Source organism: Oryza glaberrima, chromosome 8 (assembly GCF_000147395.1).
Source record: "Oryza glaberrima chromosome 8, OglaRS2, whole genome shotgun sequence".
NCBI classification, from domain to species: Eukaryota; Viridiplantae; Streptophyta; class Magnoliopsida; order Poales; family Poaceae; genus Oryza; species Oryza glaberrima.
The window spans coordinates 553005-580288 of NC_068333.1; the positions used below are offsets into that span (position 1 = coordinate 553005).

At 41.4% G+C, this 27284-nt stretch overlaps 4 protein-coding genes across 5 annotated transcripts; 2 read left to right on the top strand and 2 right to left on the bottom strand.

The window, feature by feature from the left end:
* On the top strand, positions 1–5396 carry LOC127782130 (U-box domain-containing protein 4). The gene is made up of 5 exons (XM_052309202.1): positions 1–133; positions 1550–1824; positions 2583–2696; positions 2813–4843; positions 4965–5396. The coding sequence occupies exons 2-5, from the start codon at positions 1555–1557 to the stop codon at positions 5022–5024; spliced, it is 2475 nt and encodes an 824-aa protein (XP_052165162.1). The 5' UTR covers positions 1–133; positions 1550–1554; the 3' UTR covers positions 5025–5396.
* Positions 5397–5943: 547 nt separating this feature from the next.
* LOC127782131 (uncharacterized) lies at positions 5944–7253 on the bottom strand. The gene is made up of 2 exons (XM_052309203.1): positions 7009–7253; positions 5944–6714 (listed from the first exon to the last, which is right to left on the bottom strand). The coding sequence occupies exons 1-2, from the start codon at positions 7078–7080 to the stop codon at positions 5995–5997; spliced, it is 792 nt and encodes a 263-aa protein (XP_052165163.1). The 5' UTR covers positions 7081–7253; the 3' UTR covers positions 5944–5994.
* Positions 7254–9121: 1868 nt separating this feature from the next.
* On the bottom strand, positions 9122–19628 carry LOC127782160 (phospholipase SGR2). 2 transcript variants are annotated; one of them, XM_052309236.1, is made up of 22 exons: positions 19232–19628; positions 18735–18835; positions 18336–18494; positions 17891–18046; positions 17479–17550; positions 17257–17394; positions 16415–16465; positions 15677–15847; positions 14812–14961; positions 13672–13737; positions 13043–13570; positions 12725–12806; positions 12529–12641; positions 12376–12448; positions 11666–11768; positions 11446–11539; positions 11276–11338; positions 11067–11115; positions 10883–10983; positions 10227–10273; positions 9895–10140; positions 9122–9820 (listed from the first exon to the last, which is right to left on the bottom strand). In XM_052309236.1, the coding sequence occupies exons 1-21, from the start codon at positions 19482–19484 to the stop codon at positions 9897–9899; spliced, it is 2814 nt and encodes a 937-aa protein (XP_052165196.1). In that variant the 5' UTR covers positions 19485–19628; the 3' UTR covers positions 9122–9820; positions 9895–9896. The 2 variants fall into 2 exon arrangements, with proteins under 2 accessions (XP_052165196.1, XP_052165195.1); XM_052309235.1 differs by having other exon boundaries at positions 9128–9740.
* Positions 19629–21305: 1677 nt separating this feature from the next.
* On the top strand, positions 21306–26871 carry LOC127782161 (uncharacterized). Its single transcript, XM_052309237.1, has 7 exons — positions 21306–21628; positions 21786–22033; positions 22229–22414; positions 22518–22613; positions 22715–22786; positions 22869–22985; positions 25410–26871. The coding sequence occupies exons 1-7, from the start codon at positions 21391–21393 to the stop codon at positions 26553–26555; spliced, it is 2103 nt and encodes a 700-aa protein (XP_052165197.1). The 5' UTR covers positions 21306–21390; the 3' UTR covers positions 26556–26871.
* Positions 26872–27284: the final 413 nt, after the last annotated feature.

Genomic DNA, 27284 nt, shown 5'->3' on the forward strand with positions numbered 1-27284 from the left:
TCGCGAGAAACAGAAAGAGAAGAGAGAGAGAGAGAGAGAGAGAGATCCCCTCTCGCCTCGCCTCCTCCCTCCTGCCTCCTCGATCCCGATCTCTCCTCCTCCGCCGCCTCGCCGCCGCCGTGGACGCCTCAAGGTCAGCAACGCACTCTCTATCTCGTATTCTCGTGGCCGCAATCCACGGCACCGGCCCGCCTTGCGCTCGAGTAGGTAGAGGTATACCTCGTCGTCGTCGTCGTCGTCGTCGTCGTCCTCCACCTAGGGTTTGACCATGCCACGCCGCACCGCACCGCGGCGGGGCGCTTCGTATGCTGCTAGGCCTCTGCGCTGCGACGTGCGGGCTGCGAATTCCGCCCCCCGGATCTCCGCCCGGCGCTGCGACCACCAGCACCACCGCCATTTCTGCCCTCGATTCCTCATCGGCTGCTCACCTCGTCTCCTACCGCTAACCCCGACCGTGCAATCCATCCCCCTGTTTTGTATGCTGCCGCTGCCGTCGCAGGAATCTTCTTCTTATCAAGGGGGCGGCCTTCAAAGCTTCTTATGGCTTTCCTAATGCGTCCGTCTAACAGATTTATTTCAACTCGCTCTGCTTGCTCGTTTCTCATGCATTATTACCTTGCCATTTCTGTTCTATGTGAAGGATTACTAGTATTATTGCTTCCTTCGTTTTACACTTTTACTAGATGTTCCTGCTTCAAATGGCAAGCTATAATTGTTTGTACTCAGTCTGCTATTCTGCTGCGAGAATGTTTGTTTGATTTCTGTTCCTTCATCATGCACCACGGGAAGTCTTATTTCAGTATCCATTTTAGTTCAGTTCCATTGGGCATTTCCCCTTCGCCTTGGGCTCTCTTGCTGGGTTCTCTAATTCTATCGATTGAACTAGGTGCCTATCCTGCATGTTCCCGCGCAAATTGAGCGGCACTCCTTGGCTTACTACTGATATTTTATGATTGAGTACAGCATGTACTGCAGGCGATTAAGGTAGTTGAGCTAAAATGGAAAGATGACAAAAAGCAGAAATCACAAAATATTCTTTTGTACTATTCCAATTTATTCGTCAATTTGCCGCGTTTCTTGCTGATTCTCTGTTGGCGCGCAAGCTATTCCAAAGCATTTCCTTTCTGGAACCAACTCACTACGTCATGCAAACCCATTTGTGCCAATCATGCAGATAACGCCTAGTATTGATGAGCGGTTGCACTGAACCCACATTGTGCCATCATTATTATACCACCAAACACATTAATTTAAATATATTGTATGCCAACCAAGATGCGCAGATGCACAGTGATAGTACATTAAAAGGAGACAAATATGCAGGTGAAAGAACACATCTTATGCTTCTTCCTTCTACCTTAGCTGTGTTGGAAACTTGGAATAGTATGTATGGTACCCATGTCAGGGATTGTAATTCTTCACTAAATCACATACTAAGTACTAACGGACACAACTGCATATTGCGTCACTGACATATATCGATGACCTTGTATATTGAATGGTTTGAGCTCATGTATTCTTACCCTTGCACATGTGGATTCTTAAACAGGGCTGATGGAAAATTTCTCCCCGAGAACCCTGCTCAATAGTATCTTGCGTATCACTGTCTTAACCTCCGATGGCTCTACTGCAAGGCCCAAGCCTATTCAGAAGTACTGCCAAAATGTGTGTGATATCTCAAGCATTGTGAGCCCTCTCATAGAGGATCTATGTGAGTCTCCTGAAGAGCAACTCAATGAGGTGTTAAGGGAGCTTGGCACTGCTATTAACAGAGCTTCAGGGCTTATTGGGAACTGGCAACAGACAACCAGCAAAATATATTTTGTACGTACTCATGAGCTGAATTTGATATGTTCACTTTCACTTATTCACCCTACCTTAATAAGTTACTGAAGTATTGTCAATCACTATTTCCACCTCTCTATGCTTTATCTTTTAAAAGATTTTAGTTTCATGTTTATCAGTCCATTGTTGGGTTGGCATTTAGGTTAGCAGACAACCTATCACACAAGTTCCGTTAATTGATACTGTATTCAAAAGATGATGGACGTTGCCTTCATGAACTCAGAGGCCTTGAAATATAAAAACTATTGGAACTGCTGGGGGCAATGCACGCATTATTGATTGAAATGTTGCAAGGTTCTTGGGGTGTACCTGCCTAGTCCATACCTGTGATGGTCCATTTCTTGCTTTGGATATAGCTCCCGTTCTTGTGCTAAAGTCATATGATGTTCGTTATACGGGAGCTTGCACAAGTTGTACTTTCCGTGATTTGTTTCGTGACTCTTCTACTTTATCCCCCTTTTTTGTTGGTGGTTCAATCTTACGTGTCGCACGTTATACACGTACTTTTGTCAGTGATATTGAGTTTAGTCTTGAGAGAGTGCATGTTGCTTTAAGCGAAATTTGATTATGATCACTGGCTCAAGCAATTACTTCGTTTAAATGTTACATTTTGTTTTCTTTGCCCATCATAATGTATAGCCCATTAGCTAACTTAAGCTTGACAAATGACATAGAAGCTAATGCTACTACTCAAATATTACCATTCTGATCCAGTAATCTTTAACTACCTTGAACAGATATGGCAGATTGAATCAGTAATCTCAGATATCCAGGGATGTTCTCTACAGCTGTGCCAGCTTGTTAACTCTCTATTACCTTCTTTGACTGGCCGTGCATGCACATGTATTGAGGTAATGCTTCACTCAGTCATTTCTCTACTATGTTAGTTTTTAACTATTGTCAATTTCAGACCTTAGTTGCTGTTCTGGATCCAGCTCATCTTTATTTCTTTTTGTATTTCATGTAGAAACTCCAAGACATAAATTATGAAAACATGTTTGATCTGGTAAAGGAGTCTTCATTGGAGCTAGTTGAGACGGACACAACAAGTCCTGAGAATCTGTCGAGACTATCTAGTTCATTGAGTTTGTCAACTAACCTGGAATTGTACATGGAAGCTGTTTCCCTTGAGAATCTCAGAGCAAGGGCAATGCGGAGTGAGAACCGTGAAGAAATGGATCTGGCTGACAAGATGATCCCCCTGGTCAACTATATGCATGACCACCTTCTGAGGGAAACACAACTGCTTAGCATCAATGGGGTGCCCATTCCTGCAGATTTTTGCTGCCCACTGTCCCTAGAGCTGATGTCAGATCCTGTTATTGTAGCATCTGGTCAGACATATGAGCGGGTTTATATCAAGTTATGGCTTGATGAGGGTTTTACTATCTGCCCGAAGACACGCCAAAGACTTGGTCACTCCAATTTAATTCCAAATTACACCGTGAAAGCTTTGATAGCTAATTGGTGCGAATCACACAACATTAGGCTTCCTGATCCTATGAAATCCTTGAAATTGAACTTCCCTTTGGCTGCGTCTGCTCTCCAGGATTCGAGCACCACAGGAAGCAGCCCTCTACATCCTACTGTCGCTGCTAAGGGTAATATTCCTGGGTCCCCGGAAGCTGACCTTTATATGAGAAGCTTGAATAGAGCATCTCCTCCACACAGTGTAGTCCATCAGAATTCTCATGCGCATGTGAACCGTGCTGGTCATGAAGCCTCCATTAAGCAATCTTCAGAAAATGCTAATGGTTCTGCATCAGATGTTTCAAGGTTATCTCTTGCAGGTTCTGAAACAAGAGAGTCTAGTCTGGAAGAAAGAAATGCTGGTTCTATCGGTCAAACTTCAGAACAGTCAATTGAGGAAGCATTTCAAGCATCTAATTTGGACAGGGATTCACATGACCGTGTGGGTAGTTCTTCGGTGAATGGTAGCCTTCCAAATAGCGGTCAACTTGATGCAGAATGTGACAATGGGCCAAGCGAAAGGACAAATTACAGTAGTGATGCATCTGGAGAAGTTACAGATGGGCCTTCAGCATCTTCTGCTCCTCAGAGGGAGCATCTAATCCCTTCTAGATTGGCTGATGTTCGTAGTAGAGGCCAATTTGTTCGGCGACCATCTGAAAGGGGTTTCCCCAGAATAATATCTTCCTCATCCATGGATACACGGAGTGATCTTTCCGCCATCGAGAATCAGGTCCGCAAGTTAGTTGATGATTTAAGAAGTGATTCTGTAGATGTTCAAAGATCAGCGACATCAGATATCCGCCTTTTAGCTAAGCACAACATGGAGAACAGGATCATCATTGCAAACTGTGGAGCTATAAACTTGCTGGTTGGTCTTCTTCATTCGCCAGATTCCAAAACCCAAGAGCATGCCGTGACAGCCCTTCTGAATTTGTCAATCAATGATAATAATAAGATTGCCATTGCAAATGCTGATGCTGTTGACCCCCTCATCCATGTCCTTGAGACTGGGAACCCTGAAGCCAAGGAGAATTCAGCGGCTACATTATTCAGTCTCTCGGTTATTGAAGAAAACAAAGTGAGGATTGGAAGATCCGGTGCCATCAAACCTCTCGTCGACTTACTAGGAAATGGGACCCCTCGAGGAAAGAAAGATGCAGCTACTGCATTGTTTAATTTATCCATATTACATGAGAACAAGGCGCGTATTGTGCAGGCTGACGCTGTGAAGTACCTAGTTGAACTTATGGACCCTGCTGCTGGAATGGTTGACAAAGCTGTGGCTGTTTTGGCAAACCTTGCTACCATACCAGAAGGGAGGACAGCAATTGGTCAAGCGCGTGGTATTCCAGCCCTTGTTGAAGTTGTTGAACTCGGTTCAGCAAGGGGGAAGGAAAATGCGGCTGCAGCGTTGCTTCAGCTATGTACAAACAGCAGCAGATTTTGCAGTATAGTTCTTCAAGAGGGTGCTGTGCCTCCTCTAGTTGCATTGTCACAGTCAGGCACGCCACGGGCAAGAGAGAAGGTTAGCCATTTCTCATCATTTCCTCTTTCAATTAGAAATGCAGCTAAGCACATCCTGAACATTTATGCGAAAGCCAGACATTTTAGTCACAATGTTTTGAACATGCTGCTTGGTCTTACAGGCACAGGCTCTTCTCAGCTACTTTCGCAGCCAAAGGCACGGGAATTCAGCAAGGAGATGACCTTCTCAGAATTTTTTGTAGGTATACATTAAGCATCTCCTCTGATTCCTTCAGGCATCGGCTTGGCTCCTCATATTGTTGTTGTTGGCTCTTGGGTGGCCCTATGTATTGTTTATAGTCAAATTGAGATTGTGCTCATGTCATACAAATGTTGTGAGCGATGGGTTGGGTGTTTTGTTGTTGAGATGGTGTAACTTTTGGTTCTGTTTTCTTTTTTGAAGGATATCTTTGTTCTTGTATAGGTTGTCCATTGGTAGCAACTTACCTATTCAATGGGATTTTGCTTTGTATATGCTATTAACCCTGACATTATGATTGTTTTGAATGGTTGTAAAATTCGATATTGCCCTGCATGTTGTACCAGATAACAAAGCTTCATCTGCTCCGATGCTTTTCGTCATGGCGACCCTTGAAATCGGGATATGAGAATTTCATGGCAGTCCTGAGATAATTATAATTACACTGTCTAACGCAATAAGGCCGTGTTTAGTTCCCCCAAATTTCTAACTTTCCATCACATCGAAAACTTTCCTACACACATAAACTATTAACTTTTTTCTCCAAACTACCAACTTTCTCTCAACTTTTCAACTTTTTCATCATCTAAATACAGCTTAACATCATTTTGCAACGTGCTCCTAGTATGTGGTATCCCCATAAAACCAGATTGATCAACTACACAGGAAAGTTTGTACTCCTGTTCCAACCAAAATATCTACTACTCTTCTGAACAACTACTACTTATCTAGACGTATAGCCAGAAATGGCTATGCCGATTTATCATTAACACATTCTGATCCCACTTTGTCATCATCTATTGCATGCCAATCATCTATTCTTTTTCGATTGACATACAAGTTTATAGTTTTGGCTACCATATTTCTGATGAATCTCTCCCAAGAAAGGGCAAAAAAAAAAAGAAGGTTAAACTAGAAATTAATTAATGAGATGAGCTAATTATCTCGAGAAGTCAAGATGATCCATCACAAACCAAGAAAGTCCTCTTGGGTGTGCTCACAAGCTTCTTCATCTGCTGCCTCTGCCACTGCAAGTGGGCCCCAATCAACCCCCCTCCTCCTACCCTACGGCCTAGCCCTAGCTTCGTCACCTCCATGCCGCCATGGCCGATCGGCAACACCATCGACCTGCCCTTCCCTACCACCTGCCCATAGCTGCAAACCCTACTGCCATCGCCATGGCCAGACCTCGAGCTCCAGCTCGTCCTCTCTTCTTGGAAGACGTTGGTGACCACGACGATGGCACCCATGGGGTCCACGTCCACGGCCCCGAGCACCTCGCCGCAGCGCTCCACGCCGGCGTCCACGACGGCGAAGTCGACGCGGCGCAGCCGCCGGACGGCCGCCGACGGCGACGGCGCGAGCTGGAAGTCCACCGCGGAGGTCGCCAGGCCGAGGCGGCGGAGGTGGCGCCTGACGCCGTCGAGGCCTTGCTGGTCGTCGCGGACGCAGACCAGGCGGCCTCCCGTCCGCGCGGCGGCGATGGCGAGCGCGACAGCCGTGGCCGGGGATGACGACGACGACGACGAAGCGCCGCCGCCGCCGGCGGAGGAGGCGACGTCGAGGAGGTGGCGCGCCTGGTTGCCGGCGGCCAGCGCGGCGATGTACTCCATGCTCCTCGGCTCCATCACCATGCCACTGCCACTAGCATCATCTTGCTGCTGCTCCTTGCACTGAAATTATTAACAAAAATTCAATTAGTTTATTTACACATAAATAAATACTCCTTTCGTTTCTTAATATAAAATTTTCTAACGTTGCTCATATTCATATATATATATATATATATATATATATATATGTTAATAAAACTTATGTCTAAATTTATTAATATATATATAAATATGGGTAATACTAAAAGACTTATATTATGAAACGGATAAAAAAACTTATATTATGAAACGGAGAAAGTATTGATCAAGCTAAATTGTCTTTGGTTGCATTTGCAAATGCTATGTAGTACGTACCAGTTGCAGGGTGTGCAGGTAGGCATCCATGGCGAGATCAAGAGACCAACCAGCTGAGACTAGCTTGGACATTATCACCGGGAGAAGATGAAGCTGGAGCTCAAGATCGATGCAGGGTCAAGATACTAGTAGTAGTAGTAGTAGTAGATAATGTGACCCAAGGCCAAGGCCTTTTATAAGCAACGGCGTAATTAAGCAGAGTAAATCATGGCAGTTTGGACACGTTTGCATCTAGCAGTCTCCATCAATCGCTCACACATATGTCCACGTACGACTTCTTTTGATACAGCTGACCGGAGTACTGTATATGTATCCGACAGCAGGCCGTATCCTCCCTTTCAAAATAGATTTTTTTTTAAAAAAACACAAACATCGTCAGGAATATTAAGCCTCACACCTTTTAATAACACTATTGAGCTAACAAAAAAAGAACTCCAACACCTCACAACCAAACCATCGTTAATAAAAACCAACCAACAAAAAGACAATGAAAGAGGATAGTAGACCTCTAAAACGGTATCAGCTCTATTTATCTAAAATTGTACTCCGTCCCATATTAATATTAGTTGTCTTCCTACCATTTAAATTTTGTCCCATAATACTTATCACTAACAGTACTACTTATCACATTAATCACATCTTATTCAAATTTCTCTCCATTCTCCCCCTCAACCACCCATCTATCCTCATCCATAAATTACTTTATAAGGGTATTATAGTCTTTTTGAACTTTTTTTCAAACCTTAGAATATACCAAACAATCTTAAAAGACAAGTAATTTAGGATGAAGGAAGTAGTAACCTACTGCCCACTTAAGGCAAAATAAATAGACACTAGTTAGGTCCCTTTTTTATCGAGATACAAATTTTATTCCGGTTTTCGTTAGTGTACTTTTTAAATTGCTAAACGATATATTTTTGAGTGAAAACATTTTATATAATCGTTACTTTAAAATGTCAATAAATTTGTTTTTTAATTGTAATAATTAAAATTTAATTATGCTAATAAACATTTAATATCGAACGTGGCCTTAGTATTACGCCGTATGGATTCTCGTTAAATTAAGTGATGTCTAACGGGATGCCAATGGAGTAGCAGCAAAAACGACTCAAAGGAATCCCAACTAACTGAGGCTCTCGTGGCAGCTTGGCAATCAAGTGGATATCTCCATCGACTATTTGTGATGTGGTGGTCAATGTCGACACGCTACTCTCGTGGCGGCGCGCCGGGACGCGTGGCGGCGATGCCGTCCAGCCCCGGCTCGCCGTCGCCGGCCGTATGCATGTAACGACATGTGAAGTTGTGATCAATCGATCATGTGATGCTGCTAAGCCGTCTTCGTCGCTCTCGATCTATTAGAGCAGTTACAATAGGAGTCTATTAGCCAACTTTAAACATATTTTAATAAAACAAAAGATGAAAGAGAAGAGCAGCGGACTATATATCTATATCCAGCTGCAGCACGGACTTTAAGACGCAGTGTGTATATGACAGGTGGGATCATATATTAATAGTATAGTAAGCAACTATTATATAAATCGGTTATTAGATTGGCTATAGATGAATTGAAGGTTGTAGTGGGCTATACTATTGAACTTGCTCTTATCGGATCATGCAATTAATGAGGCTGCGAAATTATTGCGTCTGGCCGGCGCCTCCCTTCCTTCAAAGGGGGAAGAACGCGTTATGCGTGGGTGCCACTACTCACATGAATCCTGATCCCAACTCTTCTGCGATGAAAAGAGATGGTCAAATTTAGACTGCAAAATGCAAATTAATCGCGTCAAATAAACCCAGAATATTGTTAACTTGCGTCTTCTAGTTAAGACGAGGCAAAATCATGTACATATCTGTCTTCATAGATGCTGCTTTTAGATGCCAAGCAGTTGGGGTGTTTAGAACATGGGTGTAAAGTTTTAATATGTCACATCAGGAATTATATAGGGTGTAATATGGGGTGTTCGGTACTAATTAAAAAACTAATTACAGATCCGTCGGTAAACCGCGAAACAAATTATTAAGCCTAATTAATCCGTCATTGTCAAATCATGGAGAAATTAGGCTTAAAAGATTCGTATTGCAAATTAGTCGCAATTTGTATAACTAGTTATAACTAGTTATTTTTTTAAGGCTATATTTAATGTTTCATATAGGTGTCAAACGTTCAATGTGACAAGATGTAAAATGTTAGTGTGGAATCTAAACAGAGCCTCAGCTTACTGTTGTTCATGAGGTAGTATTTGATACTCAAAAAAGCTCTTCTAACTTTTCCTACTTTTGCGTACAGTGACCAATGACCAGTATAAAGCATATCTTTTCAACAATTTTTAGTTAAAACTTACCAAATTAAACTTGCAACACATAAACTGATTTCCAGTTCGATGGGACATTGGGTTTCTTTCAGACATTGATGCAAAACTAATTAGCCCGTTTCCTGTGAAATTTCTATGCTAAAGCATTGTACGCTTGGGTGGACTCCCCTGCCAATTGGTCAAAACTAATCTCTTTTCTTTTTCCATTTCCTATATAGCCTTATTTGTACATGTACAACATTACATTTTCTTTAGTTTAGATACAAAAGTTGCACGGCAACCGGGCAGATTTTATGTACAACATTCACCCGGGTGCTCCGATTCTGTGGTCAAGTATGAACTATGAACCACGCATCTCTTTATCTAAGTGTTCCTCCATGTCTAGAATCTACCCTCTCAGTGAGATTATCATAGCATATCCTGCAGAAAAGAAAGAGATGTCGCATTGTGATTTAGTATCATTCATCAAGAGATGCAAAATTAAGCAGGTTCCAGCCAACCTGCCAAAAGATCAGCATGACCATATCAACACGCCTGAAAAGAGAATGAAAAGAATACAATTGCTCATCCATACCATCAGGAAGATTCGCAGCTTGAATCGTTCTCAGATTTTCTTGAATAAGTTCTCACTTTTCTTGAGAATTCCTTAACTAATGAATTATCTGAAAACGTCAAGGGAGTCTCTTCAGCAATTGGATCCCTCACATAAAACAGTCGAATAGGCATCCTTTCAGGATCATCAGTTGGAGGTTCTTCAGGTATATCACGGTACAGATGTTTGAGAATGAAAAGAGCAGTATCATGATCTCGCCAATAATTGCTACAAGAATAAACCCACAGGCCAGTTAAATGGTGAACAGGCATGTTAAACAATTAGCAAACAACAGGATTGATTATGGAACTTACGTATGAGATCCCAGGGCAGATAAGTATGGGTGTTGAAATGTTTTCTCCTGAAATCAAATGATTCGGACTGTAAGCTACAACATATTTGTACTGACATAAATAATATACAATAAGCCAGAAAAAAAAAGGGGGGGGGGGGGCAAGGGAATTGGTCATGTTGGCAAAAGGGTTCGCAGTCCTGACACAGTAACCACTAAACCAGCGGAGACAGGGGAACCAGCCAATTCAAAGCTTAGCCAGTGGTTATATGATTTCCACTGTCAGTTCTTTTAGGCCACAGTAGTTGGTTAAGATAGGTTAGCTAAAGGGTTACTGAACAAATTAGGCATATTTTAAATCATGTCCTCACTCATTTGGTATAGAAGTGCATTTAATAGTATTTAACATCTTGGATTTATGTGCTCTTTTATGAGCCAAAATTTAACCAACTTCAGAGTTTATGGGTTTAACTCTCTTGTGAAGATTAACCTTGAAGCTAATTTAGGGTGTTAAATTAATCAATTATATTGGTTAGAATGATTTAAGCTCTCACCATTCATGTCAAAAGCAATGTACAGTACTTTTCACATCCAAAGCAGAGTACACAATTTCAATGCCTATACATACACCAGCAGGGAGTGAAATTGAACTTGCTTTAATAGGAAAAGTTTAATAACCTGAAGTACATGGTCAATCCGACCATCTGGTGAACCTGTCAGCCTTTCCATCATCATGTAACCATATGACTTCTCTTTCTCATTATTGCTGTCAACGTCCTCTGAACAACCAAAAACATACTCAGAGCATTGTTTTTTGTGACTTGCAATGTGTAGAAGACAAAAAAATCTACTATATGCATACCGTCCGTGTCATTTCTGCTCAGTGATAGCAAAGCAGCTACTGCTTTAACCTAAACACAAAAAAGGAGATTAAAGTCCCAACTCATTAAGAAAGAGCTACGTGAGCAGCTATGTTTCTAGATCATTCACAGGTAACAAAGTGTCTATGTACCAAGGCCCGCCTAAATTCAGCCATGTCTCATATTACCATCACCAAAGAGCAAACCTTACCTTCAGTGACTTGAACTGGCGAGCAACAGCTTGAGACCTTGCAGCAATATCTTCAGTGAATTCCTGCATGACATGTCAACCTAAATCAGATAAATCAGATAAACAAGAGTAATTTACTATAACAGACACACTCGCCTAAAAGGTGTCCAAGAATATACTGAATCACTCACCTGCACTCCTACATGTATCCTCTTTCCCCCTCTATGGTAGGGTACAATTACAGGGCGCTTGCTTATGTAATCTTCACATACAAGTGGTTCAATCCTGTATAAAAGCCAACTTAGATTCATGAGACATGCTCCTCGCTTTGCAACAGATAAGGACAGTCTTCTCCAGTACATAAAGAGAAGTGATGAAAACATCATTAATATATGTACGAAAGCTGCAAACCTGTATGCTACAGGATCAAAGGGATGAAAAATGTTGAACATCTGACGGCAGCATGGCATCTCTTCAACTATGTTCTCATTTTGCCAATAATCTTGCCCCCTGCCTTTAGAAGAGATTACAAACTTCAGAAATAACATAGCAAATAATCAACTGTCAATTGCCAGGAATGATAACAGATCATGAATCCACTAGTCAAAGCACTGGCCAGTTGCCAGGGGAAAAAATGCTACATAGGGAAACTAAATGAACATGTGACAATCAAGTAGGAGCGGCAGGCCACTTTATCTATTTCAAAAGATAAAATCAGATTTTCATATTTCTTGTTCATCCAAAATGAAGAAGTTCTGAAACTACTAGGCATTGCAAATCCAAGACAGCTCAGTACATGATGAGAATGAGATAAAAGGTGTTAACGATTCTAGCAAGCCGATTTTCAGCCATTTTACTGGGCAGTTTTTATGCCTCCTGAACAGAGCACAGATGATCTTGTACTAACATTTAAATCTGCATCTCAATAATTTCTAAAAGCCTTGTATTAGTCGTAAAAGGAACAGGGTATGAGCACTAAGAAATATTATGTAGACTAGAGAAGGACTATAAAATGGTATCTGAGTTTGTGTAAATGTAAACCAAAGCAGACATCACAAAAGGTTGGTTGCTAGTCCAGAAAAAACTGCATATAAGCAGAAGTATTGTCAAAGTTAACATACCAATACCAATGCGAACATTCCGCAGGGACAAGAAAACTCCTAAGGGGGATCCAACAGCATAGAATGTGTCAACCTGAATAGCCAAAAATGGTGTAAGCAGCATAATGATGTACAAGTAAATAGATTATTGGATATTGATTTAGGACAGACTACCTTAAAATTTAGTTTAGTGTATCTGATGTGTGGTGTGTAGGACTCACTCGTGCTTCCTTGCCCTATGCGGTTTTTGCCTGATGATAGGTTCACTGCATGAGTGGCACTTTTACCTGATATAAACATGCAAATAAACCTTAAGGAAGTGCAGGTGTATTGAATATTCGAATATAACAGACCAAACACAAACAATCACCTTGATGAGACTCAGCACTGCTTTCAGTCACCAAATCATTATGTTGTTCAAGTTGTGCTAATCTAGCTTTAAGGCGTTCCACCTACAGTAAGGGCAGAAGTGCAGGGATCAATTTGATATGCAAGTTTATCTCTCACTGTTACTTTGCTTCAAGATAACACTATCAGTTAGGGTGTTGCAATGAGTTCTTGCATTCTATTTTATACATTACTGTTGACCATTTCTCCCAAGGCAACCAACATTTAGCTTGCTTATCAAGATAGATGAATAGAAGATGGCAGGTACATTATAAGTTAGATAAATTTGATAATGCCACACCTCTTCTTTCAATGATGATATCAATGTATCTTTGTCAGGGACATCCGCATGGACTCCCTCAGCAGATCTTGAAATGATACAACTGTCAATGTCTTTTGCTCTTACAGATGAATTGTCCCCTTCTTCACTGCATGCAATTTTATGATTGTCGACCTGTTTTTCGACTTCAATTTGTTCTCCATCTACTGCTGTAGGTAGTGCATCTGTGGTAAGTTTCGGTGAATTTTCAAGTGCACATGTTGGGAGGGTGGTGTCCTCTGTACATGAAGGGCCAGTTCTGGTGCTCCCTTCATCAACTACATCATTTACATTATCAGCACAAGAATGCCCAGAAATGGAAGATGTATCTTGCTCCTTCATGACTGATTCATGTGCAGTAACTGTGTCAGGCGATTTTGCTATGTGACCTTCATCAGAAGAAACTTCCATATTCATATAATCTACTGGAAATGGTGCAGAAGAAGATTCTTGGTGGCAAAGTATGTCATAAGATAGAACACTTCCTAACGAGTGCCCATATATTGAAACCTGCAAAAACAAGAAAGGAACACATAAGTTTTTTTGTTTAACCATTAGCAGAAATGCAAGTGCACTCCTAAAGATATTTCCGAAGGGTGATGTGTGCAAACCTTTCCACTATAACCAGGATTTCTCTTGATAAACTTCGTGTACAACTGGTTCAACTGGTTTGAGACCTGTTGCAGACTTAAATCCTCAATTTTATATAACGAGTAAAAAATATGCTTCCAGTCATTACGATCAAAATTTTCGAACAGTACAGGAAATGGCACATAATTATTTAGCGTATTTTTCGGAAAGGGTGAATCTGAACCATCCAAGTCATTAGACTTTACTTTTTTCTTCAAATTTAAATTAAACCATAAAAATGCATAGAGAAATCCCACTATTACATACAGGCCCACAAGGCTCCTAACATAGTAATATGCACTTAAGGGAAAAGAAGGAAATTGGAACAGGCAGATGGGATGACTGAGTAGAACTGGATGTTGGCAATGTTCACTTCAGATCATATGGATAAACAGCAATGTCAACAGCAGGGGCATCAAACATTCAATTTAACATTCACATATTTATCAATTAATAAAGGATATGTGTCAAAAGCAGTAAATATTTCAGTAAGCTGATTTGTTTCCAATTAAGGAACGAATGATGATTGCTAACCTAACTGAGTTTTCCATCAAGCCAAATGCCCATGCCATGCAACATAATACGATATGTTTTACTATAGTGTATTAATGTGTACAGAATCATTGGACTACATATATTGGGAGGGTATATGCAGAGAAGTTCACCAGAAAATGCTTAATTGGTGGGAGGTAGGTGACAGGGGTAGTTATTCATTTCATTTTTTTCTGAGAAGTGGGGTTTGGAATGTGGATATTATTTAGGCAGAGAAGTAGCTGGACAACCTCCCTCTTTGTAATATTAGATAGAAAAGTAACAACTTCCCATATGAGAAAAGGAACACAGTGTTTGATTCATTTCTGAAATCTTACTAGAAAATTCATCAGCAATCTATTAGTTCCACAACTCCATGACAGTGTACTCTAGTTCACCTATTATGTTCCCACCCAACATGTGGGCTTTAATGCATGTTTTTATGCAGCATTTATTTGAAGCCGGATGCTAGAACAGCAAATATACTCATAATGCTTGAAAAAGGACTACTAAGAAAACCTAAAACACCGAAATACTATCAACGAAACTACAGAAATGGCTAAAAGCAGTGTTACAATAAAGCAACATACCGAGTCAATTATGTGCTGACAGTATATAGGACTCATGTAATACAGAACATCATGAACTGTGGCACCTAATGCTACACGAAGACCTTTAACTCCATCCAAAGTGATTTTCTCAACCGATTGTTCACCACTGAGCTTTAGGCTCTTTCTCCACTGCAATAAAACATCAGGGTTAAAAACTCAAGTTGCCGGTAATTATGGAGATGCAGCTAGATGCCAGGTGCCATATGATGGTATTTTAATCTGAAAAACATGCTTTTATTATAACTAGATACATAAAAGAAATTTCTGGCTAACTTAACAACTGAGTTCAGATGCAATAAAGATCATGACATGTGTGCACAAGTGTACAAATAAATTGTGGTGCCCGTGAGCATTTGATAGTAAAATATATCTCACTTTTCTGATCAATGACCAAAATTCAAAACTACAATTTGCATCTCTCGCTTTTGTTCAATGGCCACCATTCAAAATAAAGACTGTCAAGTTATTGTGGTTATAGCGTATGGTAAAGTAGTTCAAAACGAGACCAAGCATATGTCAACTCACTTTTCTGATAGTAATAAATATATCTCACTTTCCTGATCAATGGCCAAAATTCAAAACTACCATTTGCATCTCTCGCTTTTGCTCAATGGTCACCATTCAAAAGTAAAGACTGTCAAGTTAATGTGGTTGTAACGTATGGTAAAGTAGTTCAAAACAAGACCAAGCATATGTCAATTCAGCATGCCTGAATATGGAGTTAAAGGCTTGCTTTATCATGCTAAAGCAAGAACAAGTATTTTTCTTATCTGAAATGAGGCACAAGAATGACATACATTTCAACCAAAATGAGTCTATGGCATGAGTAACTTTGAGTTCTTACCTGACAAGGAATAAACAGAACCCTCTGGGTACTTCTTTGATAAGGAGTTAAGTATCTTTCAGCTAAATTAGCAGTTACACGGCGGAAATCAACAACATCATCAACAAGATTAGCTTTCTCCAACCTCTGGCCAATGCCATGAACCATAAATACTAGATGACCAACTGGAACCTACCAAGAGACAACCACAACAAATAATCAATTTGCCAACCTTGTAGATTATGGATGAGAACTTTTATGTACATAAATGTTTATTTTGTGTGTGGGGATGAGGTGTGTGTGTTTGGGTTCATTGGTTTTGTTGCATTGATGCAAATGTTAAAATCATATTCATAGATGTAAGATGGGTTGATAAGGCTAGGCAATTCAAATAATCAGAATATAGTACTCTATTCAAGCACAATTCTGTACAGCTGTGTATGCATCATGTCCAGTGCATAATGTTTGCATCCCTTTTGTTTGCCATGCATGTACTTCAACCACCTGTTAACATTCTTGATTGTATATTTAACTGGAACTTTGGTAACATGAAGGGCGCCAACAAATGCAATGTGAAATTCATATAACTGGAACAAAATACCAGGAATGCTTTCCTTTAATAGACATGTTTATCTGGATCTTTTGCTGGAAACATAATAATGCAAAGACTATAGCTTTCGAAGTATCTCAATGATTTCAGTCCCATTTCTAGCCACCGAGGAAGAGAGCAAATGCCATAATGCCTAAAACAACAAATACCTGAGAACAGTAATCATCCATTTCCTCTTCTTTTTGCTGACGCAACTCATCCTGACAAAAAAAAAATCAGACAACAATTTGTACCAAGCAAAAAGTGAATGTAGAATGACATGGTTAAAGGCAGACAGCAGAAAGAACATAAAAGTTTACAAGTTCTCAATCTAGACTCGTAATAGCTGGCGGAGCCAGAACTTTTACCCTGTGGGGTCAAATACCGTTGCATCATATAATAGTGGGGTCATTTTTATAAATTTCAATGGACTTACATGTAAAAAGAGAGACTCACAAGGGTGTTTGCAAAAAAGCTGTGGGGTCAAGCTGATCCCACAGTTTTGTACATGGCTCCGCCACTCTATATTGCACTTCAAAATTAGAAGCAAAAACTATTGAGTACCAAGCAAGTTCAACTCCTAACTAATTCAATTATTTACCAAATGTTTCTCACAAAAAAAATAGCACGAGGGTACCATTTGATTTTTTTTTAAATGCAAAAAAATAATGCAATAACGTGCTAGAATAGTTTGTCACATTGTTGGCCTTCAGCTGGTTGTAAAAAATGATGTTACATATTGACTTTGTACAGTTTACCTCAGGAGTAGCAAGATAGCACTATCAGATTAAATTCTCAATAGGATATGGCTGCAATTAGTTTTCAATCATGCCTCTATAGCTCTATTGCAGTCCACACAGAAGTTCCCATTTAGTGTTTGTAAAAGAATCAAGATCCAACCTCAATTTGTACATTCTCTCAGTCATTCATGCACAACAGATGAAAATAGTAGGTACAAAAAATAAAATACTGAAACATGGCAAAAGCATCAACATTCAACAGGGCAGCTGACCTGTGTAGGCTTCGCTGATCCAGAAGATGAAAACCCACGCCTTAATTTGATTGTGTTGCCACCTAGCTTAGGACCAGTATCAAAGACCAGCCAAGCTTCCCAGGTATCATCCTCTCCAGTAAAAAGAGCATGCAAGTCCTGCACAGATTATTCAGCCTTGTCCTAAGTTGCCATTCTCTCTTTTCTGAGCAAGTCATGCTGTTACAACAGTATATCACATACCGGGGTGCTTCCTTGGAGATCAACACGTGCTGCAAATAAGCCTGAAGGTTGAAATTTACGGCGATGCCATACCTAATTTTTTTTACAACAAAACAGGATGTTCAACTGCTTTATGGGCATGGAAATCAAAGAGGGGAGTATGATAGGAACCAAAACTAACTCAAGAACATGATAAAAGCAAAAGATGGTATATCCACACCGCAGATCATACCATGGCATACATACCTAAATTCAAGTGATGATTATCTTCATCTCATTGAATGCATTTACAGTATTCGACTGGAGAAGAAAGTGTGGTATCTTTTTCTAGAACAAGTGTATTTGTAGTGATAGCAAATTGGCATTCCATGAAATGGCTTTCTAATAGTACAAGAAAGATGATAGCGAAAATTTTCTCATGGCATCTTTTTACCTGACAATTATATGCTAGCTCAAGTTGTTCAGAAACATCTTCACGCAAGGGGATCCAATCAAGCCCTCCTTTGCGAGCAAACCAGTGGCCCCTCAAGACACGCCTGTTCTCCCCATTCCAGTACACAGGGAAGCAATGACGTCTCATTAAATCGACCTGCAACAGTGTATGTTCTTATAACAAAGACATATTCAATATCTAGCATGCTAGTAGTAAAAAAGAACAGAAAAGTTATACAGTATTACAGGTGTGTGACAGAGCTAAAAAAATTCACTTAGTCCACAATCTTACTTCTACTAGATCAACAATAACAAGTACAGTGTCCACTAAAGAATAACAAGAAGAATGTAAATATGTATAAATAGCTTTGCTTCGGCGAATAACTAACAAAACTCATGCGTCGTGAATCCAGTTGTGAACAAACTACAAGACAAAAAATACAAACCTCATAAAGTCCGCCTTTCACAGGAACCCCAACCCGTTCTTCCTCCACCTTATACAGACTTTTAGAATCTGAAGCATCAGCTGCAACTAAGGAACCTTTTGGCCCTTCGCTGCACTCGGCGTACTCTCTCCACCAGTATGCAAGCAGAGCTTCCTCCCTCTACAAACCAGTAAACCAGTATTGTGATCCTGAAGTTAAGTGGTTTAAAAAGAGTGAGAGAGGATATAATCCCCCTTATATTGTAGAGGGACTAGTACAGCTCTCTTGGAACTAGATTGTCTAGTAATATCGCTTTTCAAGCGGATTGTTTCTATTACTGTTACTACAGTCCAGTCTTACCATATAAATGACTAAAATGAGTAAACACTAAGCCATTGACAATGGTGTTAAAGAGAGAACCTCCAAGAAGGACGCCTCCAATGCAAGAGAGTCTCTCATGCTGAACCGGAAGTAGTCCCCTTTTCCCACTATCTCTGTCCGTGGAACTGAAGCAGAGAGCGCTGCATCAACAGCGAATTGCACAAAACATAAGATCAGTAAGACATTTATCACACGCTTCATAAGTTTGAAGTCCAAACCGATGATCAATTTAATTGAGCACAGCAGTTCTGAAGTATGAAGACATGCCACGGTCAAATATGAATCTAATGTAAATGAGCATTGCTTCGAATGGCGAGTTCAATCAGCGAATTCAATAGCGCATGCATGTGAACACTTGTCTAAACCACACTACCCTATCAATTAGTAGATTCAAATCAGCAACAGTCTCACACATCAAACCTACATTCTAGCTACCGCTGATTAACCACGAGTGACTGAATCGGACGGTTAAATTGGTGGCACTGGGTGTAGCATTCCGAAGCAGACGAGTCTGAGAGGTGAGCGGATGCACGCACCTTTGTCGGCGAGGGGCAGCTTGCAGAAGTACCAGCGGACATCCTCGCCGTCGGAGGGGCTCTTGGTGCGGGCGAGGTACTTGCGGCGGGCGGCGCAGTGCTCGATGGCGTCCTCCAGCCTCGCGATGTTGGAGGGCGTGTTCCGCAGAGAGTCCGGCGACGCGCCGCCATCCACGGCCCCGGGGGCCGCCTGGCTCGTGGACGCCCCCGACGCGTCGTCCCCGAGGGCGCCACGCGCCGCGGGGGACTCCATGTGCCGGGATCGCCGGCAACGGAGGAGGCGGCGAGGTGGGGCCCGCGCCTCGCCGTGGGTGGGAAGGGAAGGGAATGTGCCGTTCGCGAGGGGAATCCAGATGGTTCCTTCTTCTCCAAAACTCAACTCTGCTTCGTCTCGTGTCGTGTCGTGTCAGGCCACCCCAAGACCAGCGGTTGGAACACGCACTTGACGAGCAGGTGGACCGAATACGCTTTCCAGGTCGCGAAACGTATTTCTGGCTGCGTTCTGTATGACTTAGGTTTTGTGATTGATTTTCGGCGCACGTAAAACGAAAAAACTCATTATTATATGATTAATTAATTATTAATAATTATAAACTTGAAAATGATTTTATTTAAATTTTTTAAACAACTTATATATAGAAACTTTTTAAAAAAACATATCATTTAATAGTTTGAAAAGCGTGTAAATAAAAACGAGATAGTTGTAGTTTGAAGTTGAAGAGAAGAACTAGGCCTAGTATATATGAACTGCTAAAATAAACTAGTATTCCTAGTACTATACAACACCGACCATGTCATAAAGTAAATTATCTTGCTTATAGCTGTTGTGCAACTACTAATTGGCCTGAAACTATGATTTTTTTTCCTGAAAGTGTCTTGTATTCGAGTTGTAAAACTAAATGCTGGATCTTACGTACACGAAAGAATTGTATGTTTTGAAATGTTTGAATAAGCTTGGAAGCCATTTACGTTTGTTTTGAATAGAGAGAAAAAGCCATCTCCAACAATGCTTACAGAGGAAAAAACAGCATGTTGTCTATTTTTCGTGTTCAATATATAAAGGTATATGGAAAATAAAAGTTAAGAGGGCTAGAGAATATTATGCGGGCAAATAGGAGTATGCATTTATACTGATAATATATAAGTATTTTTATTTATTTTCTTATGGTTGCACGTTTATACGGTTTCTTTCCATGTTGGTATTAAGATAAGTATATTTTATGCGAGTTATTTTAATTGTTATTGAAATACTGTTTAGACAGCAATATAGCGTGTACGCCTCATTTATTAGGCTATCATGTATGCCAATTAGGTCAATGAACAATAAACCTATACATATTTGTGACTTCATAAGGAGTTTATTTTTTCAATTATCATTGAAAAAAACTCTCATTCATCTGTTTTTAACACTGGCTCGTGAATATAAATGCTCAATCGCACAAGGCTTCATGCTAACAATATCTCCACATGCATACAACTTTATACAGATTTCTTAATTGTTGCATGTCGTAAGGTTGAAACGACGGTTATGCAACTGTTTACCAATCATGGATGGAGATTTACCAATAGACTGGAATAATGTTATTTTGTCTAGTTTGGTTGGTGTGTTTGCTTCTATTTGAACTTCACTCTTACAGAGTGCTAGTTTGTAATAATTGGCTGTAGCTCTTTCGAGTAAAGGCCGGGATGCTATTTCATTCCATTATCTAAAAAAATACAACTTTATATGTCCATTTTAGTTTTGCACCAACAATCTAACACGCCTCTCTTCTTAGTTCTTAGGAAATACTACTTGGAAAAAAGGCACGGGCTACAAATACAAAATAGGTGTATTCTAGCCATATGCATCAAGCAATCCTAGCAAACTCCATATTGCATCCAGTGTTACGTGTCCGTTCCTTCGTTTGCAGTTAGAGACAAAATACGCCTTCGAATTCACTTCGCGCAAGAAAACTGAAATACGCCTCTCTCCCTCATACACGTATTACAAACACCGCAACCGCAAAATACGCCTAGGTGTTCCCTCTATAAAGCGGAGAAGGCAAAGACACGAGCTCTCTCTTCCAACCCCACACAAAGCGGCGCCTCCGCACCCGTGTGTAAAAAAAAAAAAAATCGGAGGCGAAAACCTCTCAAACCCTAATCCCCTCGTCCCCCCCATGGCGGAGTCGGACGCGGCGGCGCCGCCGCCGGAGGTAGTCGCCCCCGTGGAGGAGCAGACGGCCCCCGCGGTCGGCGCATCCACGCTGGAAGAGGCCGAGCCCGCCGCGGCCGCGGCCCCGGCCGCCGAGGGCGAGGGCGAGCACAAGAGGAAGCTCGAGGAGGTCGACGCCGCCCCCGACGCGAACGGCGGCGGCGAGGACGCCAAGCGGCCCCGCGTGGAAGGCGACGGCGAAGGTGGATCTTCTCCCTCCTTCCCCGCGTCTGTTTGCGCATAGGGTTTTGCGTCTCAGAGGGGATGATGCTTGTGTGTTTTCTAATTCATTCGGTGCTTGAATAATCCTCGAAGGGTTTATGCTCCGTGTGATCTGATTGTGTTCTCTCTTTGAATCAGGTGTCGTGCAGAGCAACGAGTCCTCCGCGAAGGTCGATGAGCCGGTAGCTACAGAGAACAGTGACGCTGCCCCTGCTGAGGCATCTGTTGATGCTGTGAATGGCAAGGTTCCTCCTACCGAGGATTCGCAGATGGGCTCTGGGGAGAAGCCTGCCGCAGAAGCAGCAGTGACTGAAGCCCCGCCGCAAGAAGGTGGTGGCGCGCCAGGACAGGAGACGTCTCGGATAATCAACGTGCCCAATAACAAGGTATAATTACTGGCATGGGGCAAATATGGCAACCTGTTTGGTTTCATGTAGAAATCTGCAGAACATTTTGTAACTATTTATACATGGCCTCTATGAAGCTGCGTAAAATTCAGGACGAAAACCACGGAAAGTTATTAATGAGTGCAGACATTAGGACTTGTGGTTTGCTAATGCTAGCCATGAAAATTCATGCAGGTCGGAGTCCTAATAGGAAAATCTGGGGAAACAATCAGAAACTTGCAAATGAACTCGGGCGCGAAGATCCAAATCACAAAGGATGCTGAGGCAGATGCAAATGCCCCAACTCGTTCTGTTGAACTAGTTGGAACCCTTGAGAGTATCGACAAGGCCGAGCGGCTGATTAAGAATGTTATAGCTGAGGTATTCCACGTGCTATAATTAGCCGTGATTTCCATGCTAGTTTGAGCTGTATTTTCATCCAAGCAACTTAAACTTGTGACATTCTTTATTACTTCCACTTCAGGCTGATGCTGGTGGTTCGCCTGCTCTGATCGCTAGAGGTTTTGGGTCTGGACAGTCAGGCTCTGAGCAGTTTGAGATGCTAGTCCCTGATAATAAGGTTGGCATTTCCTTTTCAATGTTGGCAACGAAGCAACCTTTCCTTTAAAATGCAAGGAGCCATAACATTTTATTTATTTAACCGTTTGCTTTGACCTATAGGTCGGTTTAATTATCGGAAAAGGCGGCGAGACCATTAAAACCCTCCAAACTAGGTCTGGTGCTCGTATTCAGGTAGAGAAGGTTACTTGTTACGCTGTAATGGCTGATGCTTACATCAACTGAGACTTGAGTGTGATCATAAATGTTCATGTAGTTGATTCCCCAACATCCTCCGGAAGGTGTTACATTGACAGAAAGAACTGTACGTATTACTGGGAATAAGAAGCAGATAGAAGCGGCAAAAGATATGATTAAGCAAGCTATGAGTCAGGTAATGTGATTCTGTGTTTCGCTTTCAACTGTTCCTTCATGCTGTAAATAACTAGTGATATTAGATGATGCTGTGATCACCCAATGATTGTGCAATTCAATCATGCTGTGAAGAACTGGGCGATGTTATATGATGATGAGATGCTAAATTCCTACTTTATGCGTTTCCATTCTATTCATGCTGTGATTATTTTTTCATTGAAACTGAATTTCTGTTACCTGCTCTGGAATCATGGTGTGTATTATCGAACCTATTGTCTCTAGCATGACCTTACTATCTTCGTATTATATGATTGGTATAATCCAATATGTTTTCCTGTTCTCCCTGATAATAGAGGTCTTAGAAATATAGAAGGTGTTTTTTGGTTCTTGTTGAGTAAACCTGTGATTTCTTTCAATCAGCTTAATTAAATCTGTGCCCTCTTATGGTTTGTGTAGATGTTATTTTATTGATACCTTCTAGAACTGGTTCCAGCATTTGTTCATTTCATTTTTAATAGTTTTCATCTCCGCATCTTATAAACTTGAAGTAAATTTCTTTTACACAAAAACGCTTCAATGCAAATGTATTTTGTTGAATGAAACACAATTTTACTGTGTCAAGGGGGTGCTGGATTTTTCCTCGCTTATTAATCTTAAGTGTATAAACTAATGTCTTTTCTACAATGGGCCTTGTATGAAGTACCGATCTTGAAATATAGCAGTGCCTAATTGGACTGGAAGGTAAGTTCTTCTTAATTGGTGATAAGTTTTAGTGTCTTTGTTGCTAAGTCAATGAGATGCCACATCCTTGAGAGTATTATGTATGGTTATATTAATACTTAATTTATACAGAATAATTTGTCTATAATATTTCATGAGTTATAATCTCCTCGTGGTCAATTATTTTTTTGTGGGAATATTTGTCATCTTCCATATAATTCAGTATCTTGCCTTGCTGCCTTTTCAATGGCAAAATTTATTCCATGTCCATGAATTTTAAGGTTTTTGCATTGTCTTAAATTACAAATGATGCATATGTTTAGTTTCCCATGAAAATGTTGTTCATTCATGGATTAACAATATGGAACATGGTGTGCATGATCATCAATGTTAACTATGAATGAAGTTAGAATAAATGATTTGACTCTGCAATGGATAGCTTTTGAGGATTTGTGAGATATATTCACGTTGACATAAAAAGGTAGTCTAGTCTCGGTGGCTTGATAGTTCTTCATAGTTCGTATAGAAGCAGAACTTACCTTCGTGTATGATAGTGTGGTTGGACTTCAGTACTTGATCGTTAAAACCTTGGTGCTGTCACATGATCAATGAACAATTACTGTGGTACTAGTTTCAATCTTTAGTCGGCTAGTCTTTTGAGTTTTGGTAACTGCTTACTGCTAGATGAGATCTGATTATGTTTCCTACATAAGAAGTCAGAACTGACTCATCAAGGTTCCTCTCGCTTCCAGTTTCCATGATTTATTTTGTTTGAAGGTGCCAATTTGGAGTTGGTTGGGTATCCTAATGCAGATACAGCTAGGCTTTCATCATGGGCTCCACATCCTTCATCCATTACATGCACAGAAGAGGGATATTGACCATTATCCCTTGCCCTTGCATGGTTTGTGTAGTTGGTAACTGGTAAGGCTGCTTATTGCTGAAATGGAAAGAAAAAAAAAACAATGTGGCATTGGGAGACTGCACCAAATGTTTCATTGCCATGACAAGGATACTGCATCACCATGTCTAGGTTTGCTGAACTAAATTGTTGCCACTAATTTGCAATAGCTGAAAAAGCAGCAAGTTTTCTCGCATCACATACGTCAGTTATTTGATGTGTTAGCTTTCCAACTAGAATATTCAAGTTGGCTGACAGCCTATATTGTTGGAGTTAAATCATATATGTGAGCTATGCATGCAATTTTGCTATGTTTCTTGTTTTTGAATTGCTGCATGTAATATCACCATGGTTATGTGATGATGTCATAACGTGCAACTGTAATCCCATTTACTTCTTACTTACCCATTGGCTCTGCTAAAGGTGATGGTTCTGTTGATATATGCATTCATCACATTGATATTTTGTGTTTGTCTATTGTTCAGACCCCCTGGTCCTTTTAAAAATTCTTGTTTAGATGTCTGAAGGAGGTTGTGAAATGCCAGTATTAATTAGAATCCTTTTATCTAACAATGTTTGTGAATGCTTAAGCATAAATTATGTTTTTAGTGAATCATGGTGCCATAGCTTATATGCAGGCTTATTTTGTTATTGTTGGTATGCTGCAAGTATGAAGTGAAACACTGGTCATCCTTTTTAATTATCTTACAAAAATGCCTTTATTCTTCTGTGTTATATTTGTAATTTGTAATTGTACTATTTAGTATTTTGTTTTTGTCATTTAGTGTTCTTGTTTTGTTTCTAACGTTCCTTCTTAAACAGACATTTTCAAGACATGGGGCTCAATCTGGTGGATATGGTCAGCAAAACTACCGCCCTCAGGGTCATGGTGCAGCTTCTCAGTGGGGCCCACGTTCTCAACCCCAGCCTGGATATGGATATCCACCAAGAGGGCCTCCACCTCAGAACATGCCATACTCCCAACCTTATGGTGGCTACCCGCAGCAGCCACCACCAAGAGGTGGCATGGGCTGGGATCAGAGGCAGGGCCCTCCACCCCATGCTTCCCACCATGGTGGCGGTTACGACTACTATAAACAGGGTTCTCAACCATATGAAGGCCAGCCACCAAATTACCCTCCTGGGCCTGGAAACTACAATAGTTATGGGCCATCACAGGGCCCAAATTATGGACAACCTCAGTATCCGCAGTCTGCACCTCCACAGAACTATGGGCCGGGTTATGGTGATCCTAGATACAATGCTCCAGCACCAAACCAGCAGTACTATGGACAGCCTCCAGCAGGTCCACAGCAAGGCTACCCTCCACAGCAAGATCCCTACGCTAGGCCTTATGGTGGACCTGGACAATGGGCACCCAGAGGTGCACCAGCCGGAGATGGCACTTACCAGGCGCCACCACCTACATCTTATGGCCCACCATCTCAGCAGCCTCCTGCTTATGGTCAGACATATGGGCCAACGACTGGACCTGATGGGTATTCTCAGCAGAGTTACCCACAGCAAGGTGCACAAGCGCCAGCAACATATGGTCAGAGTGCACCAGCAGGGCCAGGGTATGCTCAACAAGGCGCACAGCAAGGTGGCTATGCACAGTATCCTCAATCCCAACCAGCATATGGTGATCAAGCAGCTCAAAACAATGCAAACTACGGCTACCAGGGTGCTCCAGCAGATCCCAACTATGGAAATGCCTACCCACAGGCAGGATACGGTTCTACTCCGGCTAGTGGCCAGGCTGGATATGCTGCTGCACCGGCTGCTGGCCAGCCTGGGTACGGTCAGCCAGGATACACTCAGCCACCTACAAATCCACCAGCTTATGATCAGTCTGCCCAGCCACCAGCTCAGAGTGGCTATGCTGCACCTCCTGCAAACCCACAGCCTGCTGTTGCAAAGGGGGTGTCACCGCAGCCTGCTGGATATGGTGGACAATGGACCGCTTGAGGTTTGTACCTCATTATTGACAGCAATGATCTAGTTGAAGACTATGTTTTGCCTCATGATGCTGCCGCTTATATGAAGTAGGCGGTTGAATCCCCTTGGGATGTTCATTCAGTAAGCGGTAGACTTTTGATATGCCTAGAAGGGATGTAACCCCTTGCCTCTCCAGTTGTTATACCGGATCTCTGTAGTAGTTAGTAGTTTGTTAAGATGACATAAAACCTCCTGTTTAGTTTAAAAGTGAACCGAATTATGTGTTATTCTGCAGCATGTCGACTGATGTTTGGATGCTTAGTCCTATCCCTTTGCTTCAAGTTGTTTGTGCTATGCTTGCCGCTGGTTGGTTGCAATGTGAAAAGATGTTTTGCCTGCTGCTACCAACACGCAGTTAGAGATCATACTTGTTTGCGCCATTGGCTGGCAACTGGTTGACAAACTTTCTCATGTTACTATGAATCGAACCGTGCAGTATATACATATGCTAGAAGTGGTATTGATGAACTATTCAAATCTGTTACTATGAATCGAACTGTGCAGTTTATGCATGTAATAGAAGTGGTATTGATTAAATAGAGGTTTTTACCTGTATGTCATTAAAAAAGATGATGTCTGCCTCTGTGCCACTAAAAAATTCGAGTCTCCCTCTGTGCCATCGTTGAACTTTGTCGCGCCCTCCGCACCATTCCGTCGCTATTCTGTGTGGGTTTAACCGTTTGACAGGTCTGACATGTG

Coding starts and splice junctions, on each gene's coding strand:
- LOC127782161 (XM_052309237.1), top strand. CDS start 21,391: ATGGCGGAGTCGGACGCGGCGGCGCCGCCGCCGGAGGTAGTCGCCCCC. Junction 22,034..22,228: donor TCAACGTGCCCAATAACAAG/GTATAATTACTG, acceptor AAATTCATGCAG/GTCGGAGTCCTAATAGGAAA. Junction 22,787..22,868: donor GGTCTGGTGCTCGTATTCAG/GTAGAGAAGGTT, acceptor ATGTTCATGTAG/TTGATTCCCCAACATCCTCC.
- LOC127782160 (XM_052309236.1), bottom strand. CDS start 19,484: ATGGAGTCCCCCGCGGCGCGTGGCGCCCTCGGGGACGACGCGTCGGGG. Junction 16,466..17,256: donor GATCAGCGAAGCCTACACAG/GTCAGCTGCCCT, acceptor TTTTTTTGTCAG/GATGAGTTGCGTCAGCAAAA. Junction 11,540..11,665: donor TTTGATCCTGTAGCATACAG/GTTTGCAGCTTT, acceptor GCTTTTATACAG/GATTGAACCACTTGTATGTG.
- LOC127782131 (XM_052309203.1), bottom strand. CDS start 7,080: ATGTCCAAGCTAGTCTCAGCTGGTTGGTCTCTTGATCTCGCCATGGAT. Junction 6,715..7,008: donor ACCTGCACACCCTGCAACTG/GTACGTACTACA, acceptor TAATAATTTCAG/TGCAAGGAGCAGCAGCAAGA.
- LOC127782130 (XM_052309202.1), top strand. CDS start 1,555: ATGGAAAATTTCTCCCCGAGAACCCTGCTCAATAGTATCTTGCGTATC. Junction 2,697..2,812: donor GTGCATGCACATGTATTGAG/GTAATGCTTCAC, acceptor TATTTCATGTAG/AAACTCCAAGACATAAATTA. Junction 4,844..4,964: donor CGCCACGGGCAAGAGAGAAG/GTTAGCCATTTC, acceptor TTGGTCTTACAG/GCACAGGCTCTTCTCAGCTA.